This window comes from Aethalodelphis obliquidens, unplaced genomic scaffold, assembly GCF_003676395.1.
Source record: "Aethalodelphis obliquidens isolate GAN/ISIS:26980383/991018 unplaced genomic scaffold, ASM367639v1 scaffold39, whole genome shotgun sequence".
Taxonomy (NCBI): domain Eukaryota; kingdom Metazoa; phylum Chordata; class Mammalia; order Artiodactyla; family Delphinidae; genus Aethalodelphis; species Aethalodelphis obliquidens.
This window is the reverse complement of record NW_020837983.1, coordinates 312,161-339,252: the sequence shown is the minus strand read 5'-3', so window position 1 is coordinate 339,252 and position 27,092 is coordinate 312,161. Positions and strand designations below refer to the sequence as shown.

At 39.2% G+C, this 27,092-nt stretch overlaps 1 protein-coding gene across 2 annotated transcripts in view; it reads right to left on the bottom strand.

Moving 5' to 3' along the window:
* Positions 1–22,397, bottom strand: part of DECR1 (2,4-dienoyl-CoA reductase 1) — a 50,845-nt gene extending 28,448 nt beyond the window's left edge. The window contains exons 1-5 of one of the 2 annotated variants that reach the window (XM_027131370.1): positions 22,300–22,397; positions 12,114–12,316; positions 10,272–10,329; positions 10,058–10,144; positions 8,942–9,089 (exon numbers count right to left, since the gene is read on the bottom strand). In XM_027131370.1, coding sequence (XP_026987171.1) covers positions 8,942–9,089; positions 10,058–10,144; positions 10,272–10,329; positions 12,114–12,316; positions 22,300–22,350 — 547 coding nt within the window. In that variant the 5' untranslated portion in view covers positions 22,351–22,397. Of the gene's footprint in view, positions 1–8,941; positions 9,090–10,057; positions 10,145–10,271; positions 10,330–12,113; positions 12,317–12,777; positions 12,802–22,299 lie in introns of those variants that run through there. The other variant, XM_027131372.1, reaches the window with a different exon arrangement.
* Positions 22,398–27,092: the final 4,695 nt, after the last annotated feature.

The following is a 27,092-nucleotide window of genomic DNA, read 5'->3' as shown; positions in this document are numbered from 1 at the left end:
TAAAAAGCTTTCAAAAATTTGAAGAAGAGGGAACACTTCCTAACTCATTTCTATGAAGCCATCATCATCCTGACAACAACAAAAAAGAAAATTACAGGGGCATCCCTGGTGGTGCAGTGGTTAAGAACCCGCCTGCCAATGCAGGGGACACAGGTTCGAGCCCCGGTCTGGAAAGATCCCACATGCTACAGAACAGCTAAGCTCATGCACAACAACTACTGAGCCTGTGCTCTAGGGCCTGCGAGCCACAAGTACTGAAGCCCGTGTGGCTAGGGCCCATGCTCTTCAACGAGAAGCCACTGCAATGAGAAGCCCGTGCACCACAACGAAGAGTAGCCCCCGCTCACCACAACTAGAGAAAGCCTGTGCACAGCAACGAAGACCCAACACAGCCAAAAATAAATAAATAAATAAATAAAATTAAAAGAAAAATAAGAAAATTACAGGTCAATATTCCTGATGAAAACAGATCCAAAAATCCTCAATAAAATATTAGCAAACCAAATACAACAATACATTAAAAGGATCATACACCATGATCAAGTGCAATTTATCCCAGGGATGCAAGGATGGTTCAAGATCACAAAGCAATGTAATATGCCATATTAACAAAATGAAGGATAAAAAACATGATCATCTCAATCAGGTGCAGAAAAAGCTTTTGACAAAATTCAACATCCATTTATGATAAAAAAAAAAAAACTCTCCAGAAAGTGGACATAGAGGGAACATACCTCAGCATAATAAAGACCCAATATGACACACCCACAACTAACATCACACTCAATGGTGAAAAGCTGAAAGCATTTCCTCTAAGGTCAGGAAGAAGACAAGGATGCCCACTCTTGCCACTTTTATTCAGCATAATACTGGAAGTCCTAGCCACAGCAATCAGAGAAGAAAAAGAAAAGGAATCCAAATTGGAAAGGAAGAAGCAAAACACTCACTGCTTGCAGATGACAAGATAAATAGAAAATCCTAAGAACACACCAAAAAATTACTCATCAATGAATTCGGTAAAGTTGCAGGATACAAAATTAATATACAGAAATCTGTTGCATCTCTGTACACTAACAACAAACTATCAGAAAGAGAAACTAAGGAAACAATCCTGTTTACCAGCACATCAGAAAGAGTATATACCTAGGAATAAACCTATCTAAGGAAGTAAAAGACATGTACTCAGAAAACTGTGACACTAATGAAAGAAACTGAAGATGAGACAAACAGATGGAAAGATATACCACGTTCTTGGATTGGAATGAATAATATTGTTAAAATGACCATACTACTCAACATCAAAAAAACAAAGAACCTGATTTAAAAATGGACAGAAGACCTGAACAGACATTTTTCCAAAGTGGACATGCAGACAGCCAACAGGCATGTGAAAAGATGCTCAACATCACTAATCATCAGGAAAATTCAAATCAAAACCACAATAACATAGTACCTCACACCTGTCAGGATGGCCACCATGAAGAACACAAATAACACACGTTGACGAGGATGTGGAGAAAAGGGAACCCTTGTACACTGTTGGTGGGAATGTAAATTGGTGCAGTCACTGTGGAAAACAGTACAGAGGTTTCTCAAAAAAATAAAAATAGAACTACCATATGACCCAGCAACTTCACTCCTGGGTATACATCCAAAAAATACTAATTTGCAAAGATACATGCACTGCAATGTTCATTGTACTGGGCTGGCCAAAAAGTTCATTCTGGTTTTCCCCTAACATCTTACATTTATTTGTAAGTAGTATTATCTACAATTGTCAAGATGCAGAAGCAACCTAAATATCCATCAACAGATGAGTGGACTAAGATGTGATATAAACAGGGTGGAGTCAAGATGGCAGAGTAGGAGGACACAGAGTTCACATGTCCTCACAACTAGGGCACCTACCAGATGTTGGTGGGGGACCTCAATACCCAAAGGGACGGGAGGAACCCCCAAGCGACCGGGTAGGATGTGGTGGGGAACGAGGGGGGAGAAGTGGAGGCCGGACGGGACTGGCACACCTGACGGGTGGCTGGGGAAGGGGAGGGATTCCCACTCCTGGAGAGGCCCACTCACCATGAGCAAACCAACGGGGACCGGGAGTCGGAGGAGACCCTCAGGGGTTCAGAGGCTAGCATTTCCCCCACCCACTCAGGCCCTGGGGAGCCTGCTGAGGTCCGGGGCCTGGTCCTCTGCCCTCCAGGGCCCCCTCCAGCATGGGTCATGGGAACATGGGAGGGAGGGGGGAGGAAGAGTAGAGGTGAGCCGGGAGGGACCCCCGGGGTTGTAGGATCCGGGGGGAACACAGCTAGCATTTCCCCTACCCACTCAAGCCCCTGGGAGCCAGCTGGGGTCCTGGGCCTCCAGCCACGTGGGTCCTGTGGGTGTGGAAGACGGGGGAGGAAGAGTAGACACGAACAGGGAGGGACTCTCGGGATAGGAGAATCGGAGGGAACACAGCTAGCATTTCCCTGCCCACTCCGGCCTCATCGAAACTGCTGGGGTGCTGGGCCTGGCACTCCACCCTCTGAGGCTGGAGGCACCCCAAGGGCCCCTCGAGCCCCGCTGAGCCTACCCCCCACCCCCAATCCCCAGGGCCTTTTCCAGCAGCATAGGTCCTGAACACAGGCTCTTCCCCAGCCTAAAGCCCACCCCCAGCCTAGACCCGCCCCAGTTAAGCTCCGCCCCCCACAGCCAAGGCCTTTTCTGGCTATTTTTTTTTTTTTTTTGCTACTGGGGTTATGTTTTACCTTCTGGTTGCTGTTTCATTTATATTTTTAATTCTTCTAATATACCTGTTAGTTTTTTATTTTTATTTTCTTTTTTACTCCTTGTCATTGTTCTGCTCCTTTTTTTTTTTTCTTGTCACACCACATCACTTGCAGAATCAGTTCATGGGCCAGGGGTCAGGACTGAGCTCCTGTGGAGGGAGTGCTGAGTCTGAACCTCTGGACTAACAAAGAACCTCAGACCCCAGTGAATATTAATTGGAGTGAGGTCTCCCAGAGGTCCTCATCTCGGCACCAAAACCTGGCTCTACCCAACTGCCCGCAACCTCCAGTGCTGGAAGCGTCAGGCCAAACAACCGTTAAGACAGGAACACGCTCCCACCCAACAAAAAATTAAGACAACAAAAAAATATGCAACAGACGAAGGAGCAAGGTAAAAACCTACAAGACCAAATAAATGAAGAGGAAATATGTAACCTACCTAAAAAGTAATTCAGAGTAATGATAGTAAAGATGATCCATGATCTTGGAAATAGAAGGGAGGCACAGATAGAGAAAATACAAGAAATGTTTAACAAGGACCTGGAAGAAATAAGGAACAAACTAACAGTGATGTACAGCAAAATCAATAAAATGAAAACTACACTAGAAGGAATCAATAGCAGAATAACTGAGACAGAAGAATGAATAAGTGAGCTGGAAGATAAAATGGTGGAAATAACTGCCGAGAGGCAGAATAAAAAAAAAAAAAAAAGCATTTGAGAAGATTAAACACCCATTTATGATAAAACTCTCAATAAAGTTGGTATAGAAGGAACATACTGCAACATAATAAAGGCCATACATGACAAGCCCATATCTAACATCATACTCAATGGGGAAAAACTGAAAACTATCCCTCTAAAATCAGGAACAAGGAAAGAATATCCACTCTTGTCACTCTTATTCAACATAGTATTGGAAGCCCCAGCCAGAGCAATTAGGCAAGAAAAAGAAATCAAAGGCATTTAAATTGGAAAGGAAGAAAAAAAATTGTCACTATTTGTGAATGATAAGATTTCATATATAGAAAACCCTAAAGACTCCCCCAAATAGTATTAGAAATAGTAAAGAAATACAGTAAAGTTGAAAGGTACAAAATCAACATACAAAAAATTGGCTGTGTTTCTATACACCAACACTGAGCTAGCAGAAAGACAAATTTAAAAAACAATCCCATTTACAATCACAAAAAAAAGAATAAAATACCTAGGAATAAATTTAACCAAGGAGGTAAAAGACTCATACACTGAAAACTATAAGACATTGTTGAAAGAATGAAGACACAAATAAGTGAAAAGATATTCTGGGCTCGTGGGTTGGAAGAATTAACTTTGTTAAAATGACCTTATTACCTAAAGCAATCTATAGATTCAATGCAATCCTTATCAAACTCCCAGGGACTTTTTTCATGAAAATAGAACAAAAGAATTCTAAAATTTATATTGAACCACAAAATACAGCAAATAGCCAACACACTCCTGAGAAAAGAGAACAAAGCTGGAGGTATCACACTCCCTGATTTCAAACTAAATTACAAAGCTATAGTAATCAAAACAGCATGGTAATGAAAGAAAAAGAGATACACAGATCAAAGGAAAAGAAAGTAGAGCCCAGAAATAATACCATGTATATACAGACAATTAATATATGACAAAGAAGCAAAGAACATACAATGGAGAGAGGATAATCTCTCCAGTACTTGGTGTTGGGAAAACTGGACAGTCACTGACAGAAAATGAAACTAGACCACTATCTCACACCATACATAAAAATCAACTCAAAATAGATCAAAGATTGAATCTAAGACCTGAAACCACAAAATTCCTAGAAGAAAATAGGCAGTAAGCTCTTTAACATCAGTCTTAGCAATCTTTCTAGATATGTCTCCTCAGGCAAGGGAAACTAAAGCAAAAATAAACAAATGGGACTACATCAAACTAAAACGCTTCTGCACAGCAAAGGAAACAATCAACAAAATGAAAATACAAACTATTGAATGGAAGAAGATACGTGCAAATGATATATCCGATAAGAGGTTAACATCCAAAATATGTAAAGAGCTCATACAACTCAACAACAACAACAAAAAACATTTAAAAAATGGGCAGAGGAGCTGAATAAACATTTTTCCAAAGAAGACTTATAGATGGTCAACAGGCACGTGAAAAGATGCTCAACATTGCTAATCATCAGGGAAATGTAAATCAAAACCACAATGAGATAGCACCTCACACCTGTCAGAATGGCTATCATCAAAAAGACCATAAATAACAGATGTTGGTGAGGATACAGAATAAAGGGAACCCTAGTAAACTGTTAGTGGGAATATACACTGGTGTAGCCACTATGGAAAACAGTATAGAGGGTCCTGAAAAAATTAAGAATAGAACTACCATATTTTCCAGCTATCCCACTTCTGGGTATTTATCCAAAGAATACAGAAACACTAATTTGAAAAGATATATGAACCCCTGTGTTCATCATGGCATTATTTACAATAGCCAAGATATTAAAATAGCTAAGTGCCCATCAACAGTTGAATGGATAAAGATGTGATACACACACACACACACAAACACACACAGAAATACTACTCAGCCATAAAAAGATAAAATTTTCCCATTTGTGACAACACAGATGGACCTTGAGTGTATCATGCTAAGTGAAATAAGTCAGATGGAAAAAGACAAATACATATGATATCACTCATATGTGGACTATAAAAAACAAACACATGCACACACACACAAACAAATGAAAAAACCAAACAAAAACAAACACATAAATACAGAGAACAGAGTAGTGGTTACCAGGGGAAGGGGCAGGGAGGAATGGGTAAAGGGGATCAACTGTATGGTGATAGATGGAAACAAAATTTTTAGTGGTAAACACACTGTAGTGTAAGTAGAAGTAGAAATACTGCACACTTGAAACATTTATATATGTTATAAACCAATGTTACTTCAATAAAAAATAAATCTAGAATTTTTAAAATAATAAAGAGAAATAACTCAATAAAAAATGGATTAAAAACATAGATAGTGAGGATTAAGTAGAAATCGGCAAGAGGGAACATTTGGAGGCAACAGAAATGTTCTATGTCTTGGTTTGGTAATGGTTACCTAAGTGTATAAATTTACAAAACAATCAAAATTCTGTATCAATTTATATATAGAAACTCTGTGGATTTTACTATACATAAATGTTTCTTCCCATTTAGCAAACTAAAAATAATACATACATTAGAGCTACATTATGCATTGATTTACTCTTTCTTTAATCTATCTGTATTTCAGCATACAATAATCCTGCATTTCATACTGATTCTATACTGATATATGAAAATACTTTGTAAATTACAAAGCACTATTGTGGTATAAAGTATTATTAATGCGACTTAAATAATAATGCTACTTTAAGTGGTTAAAATAACCTCTTAAGAGTTTCAAGAGGTATCTCTTGCTTCTAGTGATCTCTAGGGTTTGATGGAAAAATTCAATATTTATCCTATCCATGTCCTTCATGACTAGTCTCTTAAATAAAACTCTGTATTATTCTTTTAGTCTTTCCTCATTTCAAGTTCTCTCAATTCTTTAATAAATTTAGGTACTCTTTTCCACACTATTTACTAAAAATTTTAAATTTATATATGACATCTTAGTGATGAATGAACCTCAGCATGATAATTTCAAATCCTCCCCAGAAAGGATCAGCCATGTATTTACTGACCTTTGTGGCTATAAGAGCACATTGGGCTAAGGTCTTTAGGAGTTTCCTAAATCCTTTATTTGTTCAAAATTGTTAGTTTTGCATCAGTGCTGCCTAGAAACATACTTTAATAGTGTCCCTCTAATTTTAGCTTCTCTGCCCCTGCTAAGGCCACAGTTCTCCTGATCTTCAGTCATCTGCTAGTCCCTCTCTGAGTGCACCTCATCACCAATTCCTGTCCCCAGCAAGTGAGTATCTGGCTTCTAGTTGCTGGTGCCCTTATATTTTCTAGTCTGACTTCCCGGATACCTTACCTTGACCACCTTCCTAGATATCAGACCACCTAACATACTTCTGATCACAGATTATTACAGATTGCCTGCTCCCTGAACTGACTTCCGTATTTACCACTTTGACACACCTCAGAGGTCATTAGCACCTGAGTTCCTTGACTATTGCTCCAATACCAGAAAAGACCCTGTGCATTGTACTCTCCACAGCTCACTAATACAAGTCCTTAAAACCCTGTCAGGTTACAGCATCTATAACCGACAGGAATTTTGGAAGAATGAAAACTGGCTCCATCTTTTAAGAAGCCTTAGCTAATGTATTTTTAATGAAGCCCATAGAATTTTAACCAATGTGATGAATAAAAATAGATCAAAGTCTACGTTAAAATGAATGACAATAATGAGAAAAGAAGGGAGAGTCAGACAGAAATCAAGAGTAACACAGATGGGCAGGGGATGAAATAAAAGAGAAAAGGCAGAGAAACACCAAGTGATGAGAGAGACCGAAGAAAGAAACAGAAGCAAAAGTGAAGAGTTGACAGAGAGAGAGAAAGAGAGAGAGACAGACATACATAGAGAAACAAATAGAGAAATGAGTAAGAGGTATGGAGAGAGGAAATCAGACAGAGGCAGAGTGAGAAGAGATAGAAGGATCCTAGAACAGAGAAGAGAGAGAAGTCAGCCCACACTTCTCTGTCTCCCTTCCCAATAATCCACCCCTTTAAAAAAAATCAAAAAAAATATGTAAATTCCAAATTTCAATCATATCCACTTTGTTGTAATGGGAATGAGTGACCTGGGGTTTCAATTTCAATGAGTGCATGGAGAAAAGATGGAAGTTATTAGCACATGTGTAGAAAAAACGCTAGTGCCTCTCTAGCATCCTTCTGTCTGTTCCTACATCCTTTCTCAAGCTGATTTGAGAATTATCCACACTGTAAAGAAGAAGAAACTGAACCTAATGAGGCAAAGGCTTTGAACCAACAGAAGGAAACTGGTCGGCTCATGCCATTCCCCTCAAGCCCCAGAGGACATCCTTCAAGGAACACAAGGATTCTTCCTCCTTGTCCTGGTTCAGAACACTCTCCAACCTCTCTGAGAAAATGCCCCCATCCTTCAAGTCCCAACCACAACCTGCTCAGGGACAGTGTCTTAGTCACCTGTCATGTGGGCATGCAGCACAGGGCCTGGTACACAAAAGTCATCAGTAAGTTTCTGTTAAATGAATAAATGTACACTGGTTCTAGACATATATGTATATACCCACCTAAATACATTACAAATATATTCACTATTTATATTGTATGAACTTTTCTAAAGAAGTCTGTTCCTATAGTACTAAACAAAAATGTTTTAGTACATTCTAAATCTACTCTCCTTCCAGTTTTCTCATTGATGTCATCATCATCTAAACTATCCACTCCAGCTAAAAACTCTGTCACCTTATCAGTAAGGCCTATTGATCTTATCTTCTAAATATCTCCTAATTTATCCTCCATGCCATCTATCCTAACAAAAGGAAAATAAGACCCTCCTAAATGATCTCTCTAATCTTTTCTAGCCCTTACATTGTTCCCAGTAACCTTTCTAATCAAGTCACATTCTTTATGAGACACCTTCAAGAAAAAGCCATACGGAAATAATTCCCCATTTACTCAAAATTAACATCAAATTCCCCATTTTGGTATTGGGAACTTTCCCAATTACATCCAACCCACCTCCCATAATCATCTCCCACTGATCTCCCTCCCCATCTGTAACCAGTCCCTAAGCCCTTCTGCTTTTCCCACACCAAGCTTCTTCCCATGGACATTTACATTTCCTTTCCTTCCCCCTTCTCCATGTCTAGATCTTTGAAAATTCAGCTAAAATTGCATTCTGTTCCTCAATGATAATGAGGAACATGATAATCATCCCTAGGGAGAGTTATTTCTTTCTTTCTCTGGATTTCCAATGCACTTGAAACATAACATTTAATATAGCTTAGATCACAGCATATGGTAACTATTTAAGTGCATATGGTAACTATTTAAGTATCTTTCTTCCCCAATAGCTTATGAGTTGTACAAGAATAGACACTGTCATTGACGTTTTTACGTATCCCAGGGCTTAGCACAGAAACTGCACAAGTAGGAATCCAATAAACATGTAAAGAATAAATATACATACCTTTCTGTGCTTTGATTAGTTGCTTTCCAATTTCTAGTGTCACAAAGGCTGTGCCATTTAGAACTATGTCAGTTATGGTCTTCCAAGCATTAGGAGACAGTCTTTCAGTGGGAGAAATAAAATTCCCTGCTGCATTGTTTATCACAATCTAATAAATGATTAAGGCAAGTTACAGAAACTTAGATGAGGAAGAATATTTTCCCTAAAGGGCTTTTATTTTTGAAACTTATAAATCCAAATAATATAATAAAGCTAAAGTTCACAGTCTGCTATGAAAAAATACCATGAGATTTGGTTCAGTTTTACCTTTTTTGAGCCTGTGAAAATTCCCTATTATTATTTACCAAATTTTAGAGTTCTAATCCCCACCTCAAAATTAGGGTACAGTCTATTATTAAAAATATAAATATAGATTAAGCATATCTACCATGTGACTATACTTTATTTCAAGAAATCTTAATTAAAATGCCTTTAATTTCTGGTATCATTTTGGCTTAATTTAGCTAATGAAATTCTTGGTTGATGACCTGCTTCTTCAGTGTCAATAAAGATTCCAATATTATTATTCCACCAATAATGTAATACATTATCGGTTTGTCTGAAAATATCTTTAACATAGAAAAGTGCTCTCTTTGAGACTACTGGAAGAAATGGTTTCTTTCCAATATGTGAACCAAACAAAAGCAAAATACCCATGCATATCTCAGGTCTTACAAATCTGGAGGTTTTTTTGTAGGTTTCCTTGTTTGTATTATTCTCCTCCACTGACAGAGATAATTAAGTTATTTAAAAAAAGCAAAGAGCATGAATCATTTAAATTAGATATTGTGCTCTTGGATAACAGCTCTTATTTCATAATCTTATTAAATAAAGTAAAATCGTTTTTTCTATATGATTGTAAATGTATTTTTTAAGTACTCCTGAAAGGAAATGGTGTAGCAGTCCACCTAATCTATTCCCTGGTTTAAACAGAGCTAGCTTTCTGCTAGCAATGGAAAATAGCTGCTTCTTAACACAGCATTTGCTCACATCAATATTTTATTTCCTTAATACATCTTGGTAGGTGATATCAACATCAAAGGCCTCATACTTTCGCCTCATCACCATTACACTTACATCAGGATGTCCTGCGACTTTGATCAGTTCTGACACAGTGCTTTGCACCATACCAGGATCCCTCACATCACACTGAATTGCATGAACCTGCAAAATAACAAAGAGAAAAAAAGAACCCTATATTTTTTCAGACTTCCTAATCCATGAGTATGAGTAAATTACTTAAGCATGCTATAATTCCTAAATCTGATTTAAGTAACTGTTTTTAATGTACCTTATTTCCAGTTTGAGAAGAAATTTGTTCTGCAGTTGCTTTCAGAACATCAATTTTTCTAGAAAAAAACACATGGTACTTTGCATGAGTTCTGAAATAACTTCATGTTATATTTTTCTTTTTAATTTCATAAATTAAAAAAGAATCTACAGCTTAATGACATGAATTTTTGAGACAATAGAAAAGCTATATCTACAAGCAAGGTAGTTTGAATGCATTTATTTTCTAGAAGTTAAATTTAAGCAATTTCATATATGTGACACTAATTTATTAAATTACTTCTAAGCCAGTTATTTTATATCTACTCATAGATTTTAAATTATTTCCTTAATTATATTCATTTCTATGTATTTCCTTGCCAAAGCCTGCTTGAGAAGGAAAATACATTCCTGGAATGATGTAAGCTTACGCTAAACTATAAAAAAACTATGTTATGTATAAAATCGACATTAGTAGATTTTAGATCAAATTGATGGGTCTGGACAACTATATATAGTCAAAATCTTATGCTCTTGAGAGAAACACAAAAAAATACACAATGTAAATTATGTAGTGTTATAAAAAAATAATATTTTAACACTCTTAAACACATTACAACATGAAAAAAAATGTTCTGGCCAATTTGCATTAAAAACAACATCTGAGGGCTTCCCTGGTGGCGCAGTGGTTTAGAGTCCGCCTGCCGATGCCGGGGACACGGGTTCGTGCCCCGGTCCGGGAAGATCCCACATGCCGCAGAGCGGCTGGGCCCGTGAGCCATGGCCACTGAGCCTGCGTGTCCAGAGCCTGTGCTCCACAACGGGAGAGGCCACAACAGTGAGAGGCCCGCGTACTGGAAAAAAAAAAAAAAAAACAACAACATCTGAAAGAAATTCCTTTTGCCCCCTGTAAATTACATAGTGACTTGTCATTCAGGTTACTACTTAGCCTACCTAAGAATTGTACACTATTCAAAATTGGAAGAAGGGGTAGATTTTTTTGACCAGTCTCTAAACCTCTATACTTACATCGTTATAAGGTACTGGGACATGCCTAAATAAGAAATTCTTTCCACATGGTCTCACCCTCCCTACATTCATCACAACAGCTGTTTTGAAATATCTGCCCATCTTATAGAAAATGGAAGCATTATATCCATTATCCTGGTACAAGGTTAACTATCCACTGAATCAGTAATTATAATCAATCTCACTGAAAACAAAGCAGCCTCAATATAGTACTTTTTAACTTCATATAGAGAAAAAATTCTATCACTGAATTTGTGAAATATATATATCATCAGTTCCATAATCAATCATTATTTCTATCACAAATTATTTTTTTTAATTATTCTATTTATTTTTGGCTGCTTTGGGTCTTCATTTCTGTGTGTGGACTTTCTCTAGTTGCAGCAAGCCGGGGCTACTTTTCGTTGCGGTGCACGGGCTTCTCATTGCTGTGGCTTCTCTTGTTGCAGAGCATGGGCTCTAGGTGCATGGGCTTCAGTAGTTGTGACACGCAGGCTTCCGTAGCTGTGGCTCGTGGGCTCTAGCACACAGGCTCAGTAGTGTGGTGCTCGGGCTTAGTTGCTCTGCGGCATGTGGGACCTTCCCAGACCAGGGCTCGAACCCATGTCCCCTGCATTGGCAGGTGGATTCTTAACCACTGTGCCACAAGGGAAGCCCTATCATCACAAATTATAACTGACTTTTTCCAAGGAGATTTAGTTAAATAATCTAAAGGATATTTCATAGAAGATTACGACGCAAATCAAACAACTCTGGCAAATAGTGTTTTCAATATTGTGGCACGGAATTATTCACCAATAGACTCTTGCCAGGCAACTTGCTGAGACTGACTTACCGGCTGGCTATCACACACTGTGCACCTAGGCTGGACAGATGAGTTGTCATTCCTTTACCAAGGCCAGTACCTCCCCCAGTAATGAATGCTACTTTTCCTTGAAAACTATTTGGTGGTAGCATCACTTTTTGAAAGGGTGGAAAGAATTTAGACTGAAAACCTTCATTGTTTTGATATAATATTTTTGTTCCATACCTAAAAAACTAAAAGAAAAAAAATGAATTGAAATTTGCATACTTATATTCCCACAAAAGATATGAATTTTTTTAAACATACTCTTTAATATTAATCAAATTCTTAGATTAACACAAACTTACTGTAAACATATTGGTACTGTATTTAATCAATTTTTATCCTTTTTCTGTTGGAATGTTAAGTAACATAGTAGAGTGGTTAAAAGCATGGGTTTTGGAGCTAGACTACAGAGGGCAGAATTTTCTCCCTAGTCATGTAACCTTCAGCAAGTTATTTAACCTCTTTTTGCCTCAGTTTCTTCTATAATTGGAGATAATAACAGAACCTTCCTCATAGGACATTATAAGGATTTCATAAGCTAATATGAATAATAAACCTAGAAAATTGTGTAGCACACAGAATGCACTCTATAAATGCTAGCATTATTAGTTTATGTATTTAGCTTAAATTTTACTTCAAAAAAACTTACATAAAGCATTTTTGTCTTTTAACAAGAATAATTTGGATAAAAATCACATTCCATCTTTGAATCACTGAAGAAAATTATAAAAAGTCCTTTATAAGATTTATTAAACCAAATGCCTCTTCCCATGTTGTCTTCTGGATAATAAATTTAGAACAGATAAAAATATTTGTTATATTTAAAATGGGGGGATAAAATCAAACCACTTTCAACTGAAAACTATTTATACTGCCCTATCTTATATTTTACAGCTTACTCTCATATTACTTGTCAAAATCACTGCTATTCTCTCACTTTTAATTATGAAAACAAACTTTTAAGTGTTAACCATAATAACAAACAATAAAGAGCTAATATTCATTAAGTGTTTACCATTTATCAGGATTAGAAACTAATCTTCACCACTCCATGAGATAGGCATTATTTTTACCCCATTGTTCAGGAGGGGCCCAGAAAAGTTAAGTACGTTGCCCAACTTGCAAAACCAAGATTATAACGACCTTGTATACTGCCTCCCTCTACTCACTGAGCTCCTACTGAGTTCAATGATCACACCAGTCGGGTATCTGATATTCCCCATCAGGTTATGGTTATAAGATTAAAACTCCAGAATCGATAATTTCCTGCTAGAGCATTCTTATAAGTTAAATGGGCTGCCATTAGTTGTTCTGAGATATCTACAATTTACCCTAAGGAAATAGAAATGTTGTCACTGATTTAGGATAAGGCTATTCATCAACTAGAAATTTAACAAGAAAATGCTTATAATATGATGTTAAGTAAAAAAAGAAATATACAGGATGTTCTTAACTATAAATAAAAATATATACTTAGAAAAAAGACTAGAAGAAAATAACAACAGTTAGTAGTAGATTCAATATTAACCATGTGCCAGGTCTATGAAGGACTTTCAACAACCCTATAAGGTAAATTCTATTGTTACTCCCATTTTATAGATGAGAAAACTGAAGCACAGAAAGGTCAAGTAACTAACTTTTAAAGACAAATAATAATAAGTAGTAAAGATTCAAATCGAAGATGTGTCTGACTTCAGAGTCCATTCGTTACCTTTCACAGTTACTATGTATGTCTAGGTGATGGGATAATGGAAGATTATTTGTTCTTTTTGTTAGTTTGATTGGTTCTTAGTAATTTCAAAATCTATTCAATAAATATGATTTGATTTTTTAACCAGGGAAAAAAGTTAGTGAAAGATAAAATTTGAAAACATGTATAAAATAATTGTGAAAGATAAATTTGCAAATCTGGTAATCCTCCATGCCAGTCATTATATTTCATTTACCTTCGTGTTGACAAAGCATTTTTTGGTACCCTTTAGCCAAAGCATGATAATCCAAGCAACTTACAATAATCTTTCTCTGCATAAATGGCAGTTTTACTTAAGGCTGCCACCAACTCCAGAACTATTACATTAAGATGATGAATCAGGAAATTTGCACAAGTAGGCTGGTGAGTTTATCGTTACCTAGTAATAAAGAAAAAATGTGTCCTAATTTCCCAAAAGCACTAAGATGAATTTTTATTTATTTAGTATTGATTTGTATAGGGAATTTTATCTGGTACTTTATGAAAGATAAATTAAGCAAGATATTTGCATATAAACTTTCTTTTCTTATTATTTTAAAACATTTTCTCAACCTCATAGAGGAAAGGTTATAAAGGTAAAAATAATCACATTTGAAATAAAAATTCCTAATAAGTGTCTACAATGTAACAGGTTACAACATAGCATAACAAACCCTTGTAAAGGGTTTGTTCTGATTTGGGAATTTGCTTGTATGAAAAAGTATTAGAGATAAACATGATATTATGATTATTGCGTTAACTCATTTTATTTATCTTTAGCATGTTTTTACTGAGCATTTGCTATGCTCCAGACACTGTTCTAGGCAATGGCAATACAGCAGTGAGCAAAACAGGTACAATATTCTACCCTAAGAGAGATTATCTTTGGGGGGGAGGGAAGATAAATTAAGTGAAATATAGAGTATATTAAAAGCTAGTATGTTGCTGTGGGAAAGATAAGGCATAGAATATGGGTAGAGTGTTGCTATTTTAAATAGAGTGGTCAGCAAAGGTCTCACCGAGGTGACATCTGAGCAAAGATCTAAAGGGAGTGAGGGGATGAGTTGCACGGTCCTTTCAGGCAGAGGGAAAACTAAAAGCAAAGGCCCTGAGAAGGAAGCATGCCTAGCACATTAGAAAGAATCAGAGGGCGAGTGTGGCTGAAGTAGAAGGAGGGAAGAGAAAGAGGGACAGGAGGTAAAGTCAATGAGGTAAAGGGGACTGGATCACACAGGCTGAGTCAACCACTTACAATTATACTCAAGTCAAGTGGGAAATTCTTCAAAGTTTTGAGCAGTGGATTGACATGAGCTGCCTTAAGTTTTTAGAGAATTGTTCTGGCTACTAAGTTGAGAATGGAATGTAGGAGGCAAGACTGGAAGCAGGGAGAGTAAGTATAATGTTTTTATGCCAGGCCAGGCAAGAGATGATGATTTAGACTGGATGCCATCATAGAAGGGGTAAGAAGTTAGCAAATAAAATTACTTGCAGATGGGAAGGTCCCAGAAAATGAGGATATAGTGAATTACTATTGTACCTAATATTGCCTAATCCAATTATTTCTTCTTGCCTCAAAGTCCAACCTCAGCAACACATTGACCTATTTCACTAAAAGCAGACAAAGAGGTGTCTCCCTTTGATCAAGGCCATTTGGCAGATAGAGCCTTTTCCACTTCTCTCACCTTCACCTCAATACCTCTGCTACTTTTTGCATTGCCTTTGTGTTTTGGAAAGAATAAGATTTAACTGTGAGCTAGAAGGAAATAGATATGAGTTAGACAAAAGGCATTAGTCTAAGTGAGAAATAATGAGGACAGCAGAAATCAAGACAACATTTACCACACATATTTAACATGTTGATTAGCCTGAACTCAGAAGCCAACCAACTGGAAATGGTGAGCAAGGGAAGAGATGAAGATGACAGAGTTTTCTAGTTTAAATAGCTACATGTGGAGTGATGCTGTTACTGAAATGACTGGGCTGACACGAAAAGATTCAAGGTGGAGAACTGAAGATAACCAGTTCTGTATTAGAAATGCCCCACCTGGGATGCCTGTGGACTATTCCGGTGGAGATATCTAATCTGCAGTTGGAAATAAAATTTTGAAGCACAGAGAATAAAATAAATCAGGGCTAAAGCTAAACAGCAACATCATTTCACAAACTGTGAAAGCCTACAGTTCTATCACTGTTTTAGATGCAATGCAATGTGGGAGTTTCCCCATGCTGGAAGGGATCAAAGTATAGCTGTCCCCTTACTCTTAACTTACTTATACTTACGCAGGCATTTCTAATCTTAAAGTAAGTTATCATCTTAGGAAGAGACTATAGGACAGCTAAGATTGATTATTTTCTACCTGGAATTTTCTTTAAGAAGTAAGGGTTGCCAAACACCAATGAAATGCCTTCTAATATGAGCTCTAGGAAACCCTGGCTAACTTTAGAATTCCCCTCCTTTTTTTGATGTGCTTTATAATGACCTGTGGGGAATAATCTGAGATCTAGATTTTTTTTAACATTACGAAGTTAGCGTTATAGTTTTGGAAGGGAGTTTGTTTTGAAATTTCTTCACATTAATATTTGAGCTCTGAGGCTACCATTCATCGATGTGATTCCCTCTAGTGACTCCTTCACATCCTCTTTCTCTTCACCTAATATATTCCATCCCTCTCCAAGTCCCATGTATTTTACCTCCCCAGTCAGTATCTTTACTCTCCGTCCACTGCCTGAGTTCAAAGGTCCCTATCTTCCATCATTCACAAATACTAAGGGCCTATGCTACATCATCCATTATGTGGTCTCTGTCCTCCAGTCTCCCTTTACTCCAACATATCTGCAATGCTGTGCTCCAGAGTACTGCAAACCTGCTCATGGTACTTCTACCCTTAAGATCCTTGTATAAGGATCTTATATGACTCCCTGTATAAAGTCCAGATTCCTTAGCTTCACCCAGCACAGCAAGTCATTACGACCTGGCTCTTGTCCATCTCTCCAGCCTCATCTCCCTCTGCTTTTCCACCTTGAAATTTATACTCAAAAAAACAAAATATGCAGGGTTCCCCAAACACAAATTGTTTCCACCTCTCTACCTTTATACAAATTGATCCCCACCAAAAAAAAAAAAAAAAAAACAAATTGATCCCCACCATCACTCAACATTCATCGTTCAAGGCTGAGGCTTCCCTAACACTCCCAACAGAATTATCATTCTCACCGCCATCTCTGTAACTTAATCAAATTATCTGTATACCAGCTTGGAAGTCCTAGAGGCGCTTTAACATGTTCAAGATATATCACTTACCCCTCTCTTCCCTCTGGCTCCTTCTCATAAATGCTCTCTCTCAGAGAGTAACATTTCCCTTAGCTCAGGGGTCAAAAATAGAAATCTGGGCTTCATCTCACATCACATACCCAAACCACTAAGTTCGGTTCATTTTAGTCCTAAATAGCTCCAACAACCGCCCTTAGTTCTGACCCTTACCACTTATACTTGCACTCTAGTATCCCCATCTCAAGTCTCACCTGATGATAATACTTTCCTGCTCACAATTCTGATGGTGCCATTCACTTCCTCAGCATGGCCCAATCTTCCTTCCTCACCCGCTACTACCAATCACCAAGACCTCTCAATATATCTCTTAAATATCACCAGACTTCAAGTCTCTCATGTACTGCCATTCCTTAGTTGAAGCCACCATGGCCTCTCATCTGGAGAGAAGATTACCCAGGTTGCCTCCATTCTCACCCCTATTTCCAGGCCTTCAGAACAAAGCTCTCACTCCTTAATATGGCTCACAGGCTGCTCCCTAGCCTGTCTCTCACCACCTGCCTCCTTACTTGCTACCTATAATCTAGTCTGGGCCTTCACATAGGCCACTCTCCTGCCTAGAACTTTCTTACTCTTACTTCTCCCCCTGACTAACTTCTACTAATCCTTCAGGTCCCAGCTTATATGTAAAACCCAAAAATTATACTCCTTAAAGTGATTTTTTAAATTTATTTATTTCATTTATTTTATTTTTGGCTGCATTGGGTCTTCATTGCTGCACACAGGCTTTCTCTAGTTGCGGCAAGCGGGGTCTACTCTTTGGTGCAGTGCATGGGCTTCTCGTTGCGGTAGCTTCTCTTGATGCAGAGCACGGGCTCTAGGTGCGTGGGCTTCAGTAGTTGTGGCTCACGGGCTCTAGAGCACAGGCTCAGTAGTTGTGGCGCACGGGCTTAGCTGCTGGGCTTAGTTGCTCCATGGCATGTGCAATTTTCCCAGACCAGGGCTCAAACCTGTGTTCCCTGCATTGGCAGGTGGATTCTTAACCACTGCGCCACCAGGGAAGCCCCTATACTCCTTAAAACTGTACACTTCTCCCACTGTGGATGGGAAATGTTTCTTCCCTAATCCTGATGTTTCATTTCGCTCCAGGAGGGGAGCTGAGTTAAACTCCAGGCTTCTTTTTGCCCCCTTAGTCACCCTGTCCCCCTGGAAATGGTTTATCTGACCAGCAAATTTTGAGAGAATAATTGGGCATGAGTAGTCCTTCTTAAACCTTCTCCCTCTTGGGAGCTAGCTGCCCTCAGAAAGCAAATGTTCCTCCTCAGATGATAAGTCTGCCTAATTCAGGAAATCCAGTTAGCACTGGCTCTAAAATCAAACTGTAACAAGTGGTACTTTGGCCTCCATCTTTACTCTGGTTTTTCAGATGGGAGAAGAGGGATGCTATTTATTTGTACCCCCTCTAAGATCAAGAACACTCATCATGGGCTTCCCTGGTGGCGCAGTGGTTGAGAATCCGCCTGCCAATGCGGGGGACACGGGTTCGTGCCCCGGTCCGGGAAGATCCCACATGCCGCGGAGCGGCTGGTCCCGTGAGCCATGGCCGCTGAGCCTGCGCGTCCGGAGCCTGTGCTGCGCAACGGCAGAGGCCACAACAGTGAGAGGCCCGCATACAGCAAAAAAATAACACATACCATAATAAACTATAATGTTACTAGATTCTTAAGCTTCCTGAGAGCAGGAATCAGCTCTTTTTCTCATGCTCATATCCCTAGTACAGTGCCTAACATATAGTAAATGCTCAATTTGCCACATAAATAAGTGAAGCCCACCATGCCCTGGTCCCCCAGCAACCTGTCCCGTCTCATCTCCATGAACTTCTCTCTGACTCCAATACTTTGCAAAGTCCACAATGCCAAAACACTTGAATTTTTAAAAATAGGTCATGCTCCTTCACTTCTTGATACATGCTATTCCTTACATCTAGATTACCTTTGGGATCCTGTACACTGCAACTCCTTCAAAAGTGAGCTCTAGGAGCCCACCTCCTCCATGAAGCCTTCCCTGCCTCCTCTAGGCACACACTGCTTTGTTCATATACGCATTCTAATAAACATCTGCATTTTCAGTCTGTTGATGTCTGGTGATGACCCACGAGAATATCATTTTTCAGACATATTCTGAATGAGGATCTAGTAAGAAATATGCCCTATACAAAACACAGTACATGCATTCAGTCGTGTGACAGATATTCCATATTTACTCTGTGCTATGAACTACTCTAGACCTGGGCATACAGCCCAGGTGAACAAATCACATGAAAACCCTTGCCTCCAGCAAGCTTATATTCTGAAATTCTGAGATGGGTAAAGAAAGATTTCTTAGGCTTTCTGGATAGAAAAATGAAAGAGAGAAAAAAAGAAAAGGAAAGGAAAGGAAAGAAAGGGGGAGAGAGGGAGGGAGGGAGGAAAGAAAGAAAACTCAAAACACAAACAGGAGGAAAAAAAAAACAGCTGGCCTTACACTTCTTCTTGACAATAATCAGCATCAGAAAACAATGAAACAATGTTGATGAAGTTCAATGGGAAAAATAAATGTGATACATCCAAGCAAAATTATGCCTATCTACCCATCCTTTTACCAGCACAAACAAGATGCCTGGAATGATGTTAGCCAAATGTTAACCCCAGTTATTTCTGGGTGGCCAGTTTGGGAACATGTGTTACTTTGCTTGTTTTAATTTAACTATATTTATTACTTGAATTCATATTGGCCAGGTATCATTTTTATAAAAATAGTAGTTATTACTCTTGATTAAAAAAAGGAAAAAGAAAAAGAAAAAGCAATGTGCACCACAGATACAAAGAATGAATTATGAAAGGAAGAACAGTAAATTTAAAAAAAAAAGTTTCACAAAGTAAACTTAACCTTACTACATTAGGTTTTCTACTCTATTCCACTTTATTTTCTACTCCATTCCACTTTATTTTTCTTAAACTCATTTTGTTCCACTAAATTATTTCAAGGTCCATTCATGAGTTATTATCCATAACTTGAAAAATACACATGAGGCTATTAGCTCAAGGACAGTAGAGATACTTTTCAAGTAAGGATCGCCAAAGAACGCCCAACACTTTGTAGGCACTTAATTAGCATTTCTTGATAAACTACTGAATGAGTGAATGTTTTCCTCATTAAAACTGAAAGCGGGACTTCCCTGGTGGCGCAGTGGTTAAGAATCGCCTGCCAAGGCAGGGGACACGGGTTTGAGCCCTGATCCGGGAAGATGCCACGTGCCATGGAGCAACTAAGCCCGTGTGCCACAACTACTGAGCCTGCACTCCAGAGTCCACGAGCCACAACTACTGAGCCCATGTGCCACAATTACCGAAGCCCGTGTGCCTAGAGCCTGTGCTCCGCAAAAAGAGAAGCCAGTGCAATGCGAAGCCCTCACACCGCAACAAAGACCCAACGCAGTCATAAATAAATAAATAAATAAATAAATTTATTTTAAAAAAAACTGAGAGCAAGTTTCATACTTTTTTTTTAACCTTTGCATCCCCAGGGCAGGCACAGAGCCAGTTCTCATTAAACGCTGCACTGAACTGAACCCTACTAGCTACCAGCACAATATAGCTCTTCATAAATAGGATGTATGACAAATGAAACATTTCTCAGTTTCTTGGTAACTAAAATATTCAAATCAGGGGCTTTAACTGAAAAAACTTGTATTTGCTCACAGAAACATTATGCTGCCTGGAACAATCTCCCACTTAACAGATGTGAAGACTTTTCCTTTCCCAGTAATTCACACCCAAGCCTGCATGTGCCAGGAAGGAGAGAAACACCACCTATAAGGGCCTCCCTTGCCTTCAAACCCCCATCCTCAAAACTTCCATTTTTCTTAAGCAAAGGAATTTCACAACTGTCAGATTACAGTTAATTTTTAAATGAGTTCATTTTCTCCCTCTCATGCTGTATTGTCTAATGGTGTCAGAAGAGCTGGGATACAGTCTGTGTGACCTTATTACTACAAGCCTAATGATTTGTGTTTTTAAAAAAAAATTCTCTGAAGACTTTTCTTCTTCACAGAGTCTTTGTAGGATTCAAATGAGAGAGTTAAGAAGGGATCTGAAAATGTAGCTTTCTTTTACAATAACCTAGAACCTAAATCTTTATAAGAGAAAACAGTATCAACAAAACCCTAGCCTTGAACAAATTTCACTGTTTAAAAGGTAGTTCTTTCTTACTTCAGAGACTCATTATACCATTTCCTTGTGTTCAACATTTGCAATTTGTCCATGTTTTTCAAAAAAGAAAACCATGGCTGCCCATTCTAACTGAAAAAAAAGTTTTTTCACAGTTGGCAGATTAATTTTTCTACCTGGCTAAGGAAATTGTGAACTCTGGTTTCGTTTAGTTTAGCTCACTAAGATTTTTTTTTTAATTTAGTTGGGGGAAGGGGCTGTCTTGGATATGACTTTTTTATTTTCCTTTCTCTTTCTTCCCCCCTCCAGCTGTCTTCTCTTGCACACTTTATTCTGATTATTGGTCTAGTGGAGAGATGTTGACAAAACAAAACAAAATTATGAGGGTGAAAGTGGTGGAAGCCAGCCTGAGATGCAGCTCGCCCAGCATTATCTCTAGGAAGGGAAGTTTTTTATGTGAATATGTTTGTATTAATGTTTAACTGGACTAACAATTGAAAGAATTCCTTCATTAAAAAATAAAAAACTACAGATAAGGCCAATGCTCCCGCTGGGCCCCACTCCCCACCCCGTCCCTCTCCCACTCAGAGCTCTAAAGGCCGGTGTGTACAGCGTCCTCTCTTTCTACTTACACACAACTTTGAAACTACTAGGAATGGGAACCAGTGAGAACCACGGCGTGCCCTCCCCACCCCCATCCCCACCCCAAACACAAACATACACCAGGACTTCCTCCGACAGCAACCCAAGGCGACCTTCCCACTTCATCCCAGTCCCCGGGTTCCCGCTCCTCGCGAGATTCCCCAGAAACCCCAGTCCTCTGTCCTCTCTCCGCGAGATACCCTGTCCTCGCTCCTAGCGCCCTGGTAACGCGAGTCCACGCTCTGCGCTTCGCTCCGCTAGTCCCCCGGACAGGGCGTCTGCGGGGAGAGCGCAGGACCCTCGGCCCTTCCAGCACCGCCTTACCCGCCGAGGACCGCGGCCCCAAACAAAGAGGACACGGCTTAGCAGCGCCATGTAGAGCCTCCCAACTTCTGGCCGGAAATGCAGGGGGCGGGCCAGAAATCCTAGAGCTATGGGGGCTGGGCTAGGAGCGGGCGGGCCCTGGAGGCCGAGGCGCCTGGCGCCTTTCCACCCGGGTGTGAACCCCAGGGCGCTGCCTCGCTTTGCCTCTCTCACGCTTTTCCTTGCTGTCTTTCCCTTTGTTGTCCCGATTGTTTTTTATAGGGCTGGTAATGGCGGTTTATATGTCCTTGTGTTGGTGGACGAATTACTGTGCCAGAAAAGTTTTAAAGACTGCAGAAACAAAAGGCATGTATACACTGCCGGAGTGCTAATGCCTTTTCAGTAATTTATGTCTACTCCTGAAGTGCATGTTTAAGTCCAAGCTGAACCACACATCATCAGAATAATAATATATTTAAGACAGCCTCCATATTCCTAAGGGGAAGTGGCTGAAATCTAATAAAAGTTGCAGACTCCGGGCAGCTTTGATGTTTCCAAGGACACATCGACTTTTATCTTATCGCCGAGAGACAGCGGGGCTCTGACCCTCCTGCTTTTGCTTTTTCTCTCTAAGGGATTAATAATATTCACTTCAGAATTAAGGGCAGATCTCTGGTTTATCATTCTTCATCTTAATGTAATGTACCTGTTGACATCCTGCATAAGCACAGATCACATTTCTTCCTCATTTCTAAAATGTGAATATAATTCATACCTAACTCAAGATTATTGTTAAGATTAAAAGAGGTTGCTTGTGAAGCCCTAACTTCAGACTGGTGACTGGTATGTGACATTGAGAGTTTACTAAGTGCCTTGCATTTTCTAAGTGCTGAGAAATTTAAAAAGCAGACCAGGACTGGACTTTCGGAACCTGGCCTGGCATTCACAGGTAGACCATGCTAATCTGTTAGACATAAACCATCTCACAGAATACCAACCTCAGACAAGTTTACTCTGAGATCAGAAGGTGAGACAAAGCAAGTCCACTTCACAATTTTGTGTAAGCACAGACAAAAACAAGTTTCCGGTTGTCACCCACAAGTACCTGACAACCCAGCTCTTGGCCCAGATGAGTGGCTATTTCTTTACCAGTTACAACTTTAACTTCATTTTAGTCTCCCCTCACTATAGGTAAGATTTATTGAGATCCTCCTTCATAGAATGGCCTGTGCTTTCTGACAGTATCCAATCCCATTTCCTTAGACCATCTCCCAAACCATCCAAGTCCAAATACTATAATAGGTCCTTTCTGACACACTTTTTCAGAGACACCCCATGATATCCCATGGTGTGTGTCCTACCTTGATGCAAAAAAATAAATAAACCCAACTGGTTCAACTGTAGATGTGTCCCTGGTGGTCTTTGGCTGGAGGGCATTGACAGTGCGCTTACAGTATTAACTCATTGTCTCAGTTTGGGTTCCTCCAAAGCAGATCCTGAGAAGAAGATCCACTACAAGTGACTCACTGGGGAACTTTGGAATACCAGTAAGAAAGGGAGGCAGACAATACAGGGTGAGTTATCCAGTTAACTAACAATGTGGGCAGTTAGACCAATGCCACAGGGAAACTCTGGGAGAAGATGGAGAGCGCATGCTGCTATGAAGTGAATATCTGTGTTCCCCCAAAATTCATATGTTGAAATCATGACCCCCAAAGCGATGGTATTACAATGAGAAGTCAGCAGTTGCAAACCAGAAGGGAACTCTCTGTTGGCACACTGATCTGGGACTTCCAGCCTCCAGAGCTGCGAGCAATACATTTCTGTTGCTTATAAACCACCCAGTCAATGGTATTTTGTTATAGCAGCATGAACGGACTAACACACATACCTCAGAGAAAGCTCACCTTCTCATGATCTTGAGAGTGAAGGAAAAGAACAGGACTCTAAGGATGACTAAGGTTGAATTTCCCACAATCATGGATGGATGGATGAGGACTAAGAATGGGACTTAAATAAAATAAAATGATATTACTTTCACTCCTGAATATGGGGTTGAAAATTCATATACACTGCACCTGTCTTGAATGTGACACAAAAGAAATGATCATATTAAATTTTTTTAATTTTTAATTTTTCTTGAAATTGCAGGGCCTAAAAACACACCATGACTTCTGCCATCCTTCCTCATTGTTCAGCCTTAGCGTCTGCACCCCAGTTCCTCACACTTTCTCCCTCCCATCCCCATCCCACATACACACACATAAATACACTACCATCTTAGTGTGGCTGCCTCTGACCCCCAACATCAAAAGTCAGCTTCAAAGTCATTTTCTCAGAAAGTTACCTTGACTCTGGACTAGTGTAGGTCTCCCTGCTAGAGCTGCATCCAAGTTTGGTGATATCTGATACTTACACACTTTTGGGAGCCTTCTTTAAGAAAAAAGAATACCAAATTAGGTACAAAAATGAATATTAATTTAGAATGTAAGAAGAAATCATAACAAATTACAAATGTCAAAAAAATCTGTAATATCACACATTTCATACAATCCAGAAAAGTAAGGTAGTATGTTTAATTACTTAAATGCTTAATTACCATACCACTATTTACACTTTTCCCCTACATTTTTTTGGCTGCATTATCTTTGATCGCCTCCTCATATATCAAAGATTTTGTAAGCACATTTTCTATAGAGGGAGTAGAAAGTTTGGGTGCTAAATCATGTGACTGCACACATATACAGACTTGCTGTTTATAGGACTGCTACAGATTTGTATCCTGCATAGACAGAAATTCTGCTAAATTCTATTGTGTCCAATTCCCATGATACACACACAAAAAGTATGGTGCATCATAATAGTAAATACTGTATTGCTGAATATTTCTGACAAAGGAAAACTTCCGTTATGACTGCATCCATGAAACCATATCCTCTGCTTACAATTTTACACAGTTGATACTAACTTCTTATTCCATACACTTCAAACATTTCAAACTTTGCTTCTCCTTCAATCCTCATATTCTTCCAGGACTGGACACCATGGGACACATCTATATCTCAATACCACCTCTGGCCTAGACATGGATGTCACAAGGTACAGAGAAAGTATATTTCTGGAAGATAGTCCTATAGCAGTACAACTAAAATTTACTTACACCTATACAAAAGAGACAACTAATCACAAAATATTTCTCATTTAGTCCAAGTCTAAGCTATCCCCAATTCAACTTCCTCTTAGCAAATCCCCCAACTGCTGGTGGTCACCCCAACATCATCCAACAGGAGAGGAGTTTTGACAAACAGAAGTGGAATGAAAAGTTATTTTAACCACAAATGTTAAGATATCTTGCAACTTTTACTAAAACATAAATGCCTCTGTGTCCTTGGAAGGATTGTGCAAGTGAGGGGACCTGAAGTTTACTTGTTCCACCTTGTTCTACATTTTCACAGAGCCCTGAATTTCCCTTTTGTAGCTCTTGTCACAGTTGCAGTTGCATCTCTCTTTTATGTATTAGAGGGGAGGTGTGGGGGTGAGTGTCTTTTTTATTTACTATCTTTCTATCTCCCATATCTAGCAAATGACTGGTAACATAGCCCTCAAGAAACATTTGTTGCATGAATTTGTAAGCACTGAGACTGTTGCCATTTCTAAAGCCAGTACCATAAATATAATTTAGAGAACTTGTAGCATTGACAGTCACTACCAAGGAATAGACTGGGGGCTCAAAGAGACCTTTCCAAATTCAGTGAGTTATTTCAATTAGGCTGGAGCCATGGGGTTTGACTTCAATGACTGAGGATATATTATTAATGAAAGCTAATATCTCTCAACGTTTTTCTCTTTGTCAAACTCTTCAGCATCCTGTGCACACATATCAGTAATCCTCATGAGCTTTCATGAGGTTGTCGACTGAAAAAAACAAAACACAAAACCTAAAAGTTGAGAATTATGTTTTATTTGGCAGACAAAACTGAGGACTTAAGCCAGGACACAGCCTCTCAGATAGCTCTGAGAGACTGCTCCAAAGGGGTAAGGGAGGAGCCAGGGTATATAGGAGTTTTTGCAACAAAGACCAGGTAGTAGGAACTTCAGAAGATTGCTGTTAATTAAAGAAAACCAGACATCTCAAGTTAAGGAATTTAGCACTTTTCTATGTATGGGAAGATGCAAGAGTCTGGGCTCACTGAAATCATTCCTTTGATATGCGCCCTAACCAACCAGGATCAGTATGCTGTTCTTTCCCATCCTGAGTCCTCTCAGGATGCACCGTCGGTGGCTACAGCAGCTGAGGGCTGGGCAGTGGGCAGCCTGTTTCCATCCTGAGTTCCCTCAGGGCTCACTGTAAGGGGTGGCTGTAATGTGATGGCTTTATGGCTGTAACATCCTTTGTTTACTGATATGGCAGGCAACATTTTTCTTTCACAGGTTTGTACTATTATTATCCCCATTTGAAAAACTGAGGCACAGAACAATTAGGCAAACTTCCCAGCTAACAGTGATAGTATGTGAGCCCAGACCTGTCTGGCTCTGGGGCCCAGCTCGCAGCCATTGCTAGTAGGGTGTAAATATGGGAGTCAGACTGCTGAGGTTCAAGCCAAGCTACAGGTCTCACTAGATGCCTAATGTGTAGCAAGTTATGAACTCTGTTTGATTTTCTTATCCGTAAAGTACAGATAAGAAGAGTGTTTATTTTGTAAGGTTCTATACAGGTTTAAATGAAATAACATATTTAAAGCACTTAGAATAGGGCCTGGCATATAGAAAAGAGCCAGTAAACACTCACTGTTATCATGCACATCGACAAAGGC